This window comes from Dipteris shenzhenensis, chromosome 30 (genome assembly GCF_047967505.1).
Source record: "Dipteris shenzhenensis isolate YYH24624 ecotype China chromosome 30, Dip_SZ_1.0, whole genome shotgun sequence".
NCBI lineage: Eukaryota > Viridiplantae > Streptophyta > Polypodiopsida > Gleicheniales > Dipteridaceae > Dipteris > Dipteris shenzhenensis.
Window position 1 is genome coordinate 35372621 of NC_141625.1, and position 1866 is coordinate 35374486.

General features: G+C 44.2%; 1 protein-coding gene across 1 annotated transcript; it reads left to right on the forward strand.

The window, feature by feature from the left end:
- The first annotated feature begins 592 nt into the window (after window positions 1-592).
- On the forward strand, window positions 593-1608 carry LOC147882035 (acidic endochitinase SE2-like). Its single transcript, XM_087401853.1, has one exon. The coding sequence runs from the start codon at window positions 634-636 to the stop codon at window positions 1549-1551; it is 918 nt and encodes a 305-aa protein (XP_087257979.1). The 5' UTR covers window positions 593-633; the 3' UTR covers window positions 1552-1608.
- Window positions 1609-1866: the final 258 nt, after the last annotated feature.

Sequence of the window (1866 nt, forward strand, 5' to 3'; positions counted from 1 at the left end):
CTTCAAGGTCAACATACGATTGTTCCAACATGGAAGTTATGCGATTATCCCAGGTATGTACCATCTTATAATGCCATAATCTTGTTTTTTATAACATGCAAGATGACATGGGTGTTTTAAAATTTGCAAGTTCATTGAGTGAATTGGAGAAACAATGAATATCTTTGCATATTTTAAAATGTATTATTAAAGCTTAAATGCTAATACAATGATTATTTGCTTTATAATGAAACTATTAGATATGGGATGTAAAATGTAAAGTCTTTAATTTAAGGGCAAATTATAAACTAAGCTTGAAATTACCTCCTCAAAAATATGGAAGTCTTTGAGAAGTGGCCAGGATTTAAATCCAGGTTGAATGTAAGAGTGGAAGGTTTTTTTATTGGTTCCAAAAAAGGTTTTTTTCTAGCAGTCTTTTTCCACACGTCTTTAAAAACGACTCTTTGACGAATTGAAAGTTGGAACTAATAGAAGCTTGACTCCTTTTCCGACTTACTCTTTCATCATTTCGTGCCTTGAAGGGATATAAATACGAATGCTCATCCATGGCTCTCCGCACATCTGTCTGTCTCTCATTCTTTGTGTTAGCTCCCATGTACCTTGCCGTTGTTTCTCTAAGCTTTTTTGGACGTCATGAGGAGCCTTGATAACCTGTCCCTCGCCGCCGTAGCCATCCTCCTGTTTGCCTCCCTCCCTCTTTCTCACCAGCAAGGAATGCTAGTGACTTACTGGGGCCAAGATGGTAACGAAGGAAGCTTGGCCTCAGCCTGTCAAACTGGCCTTTACAACATAGTCATCGTCTCCTTCCTCTCTCAGTTCGGAGATAACCAGCAGCCGGTTCTCAACCTGGCCGGGCACTGCGACCCCTCTCAGAACGGGTGCACTTCCATTAGCTCCGACATCCAGACTTGCCAGTCCCAGAACGTATTAGTGCTGTTATCTATTGGCGGTGGAGCTGGAAGCTATGGTCTGAATTCCGACCAGGATGCACAATCTGTAGCTTCTTATCTTTGGAACAACTATCTTGGTGGGCAATCTAGTTCCAGACCTTTGGGATCGGCTGTTCTGGATGGTATCGACTTCGACATCGAGACTGGTGGCTCCGCTTATTATGCCACTCTTGTTACGACCCTGCGGCAATTAAGCTCCGCAAGCTCCAAGAAATACTACCTTACTGCAGCTCCCCAATGTCCATACCCCGACGCCAACCTCGGTCCCGGTTCCGGCACTGCTTTAGGAACAGGAACCTTCGACTACGTGTCGGTTCAATTCTACAACAACCCACCTTGCGAGTATTCTAATTCAAACGGCGTCGCTTCTCTGCTTGCTGCTTGGAATCAATGGACCGCAGGAGTCCCTGCTGCCACGATTCTGATGGGTCTTCCAGCGTCTACGGACGCAGCATCATCAGGCTTTATGCCTACGGACGTTTTGATATCTCAAGTTCTACCAACGATCAAACAGGCGAGCAACTATGGAGGCGTGATGCTCTACAGCTTCGCCTATGATAGAACTTCTAACTATGGCTCCACCATAAAGTCCAGCCTCTAAATAACTGATGGGTTCAGCCCACCCATCTCAAGAATAAAATATATGTATGGCAATTTCACAGGCATTCCTCAAAATTCTACTTAAGCTGTTAGCGTGATCATGCCCCAATACGAGAATCTAGTCGCATCTTGGTCCCATCCATTGAAAACTCAAATTCAGTCCGCCTTTATCACGTTCTACAATCAACCAGCCTCGTATTTCAATCCGGCAATCTCCACTGCTTTCGAGACGAAGCCGTAACCATGTGAAAACTTCAATTTAACGCCTGTTGCACAAGGACAGTGAAAAGTGCAATATCTGCTTCACAAGTCAGAG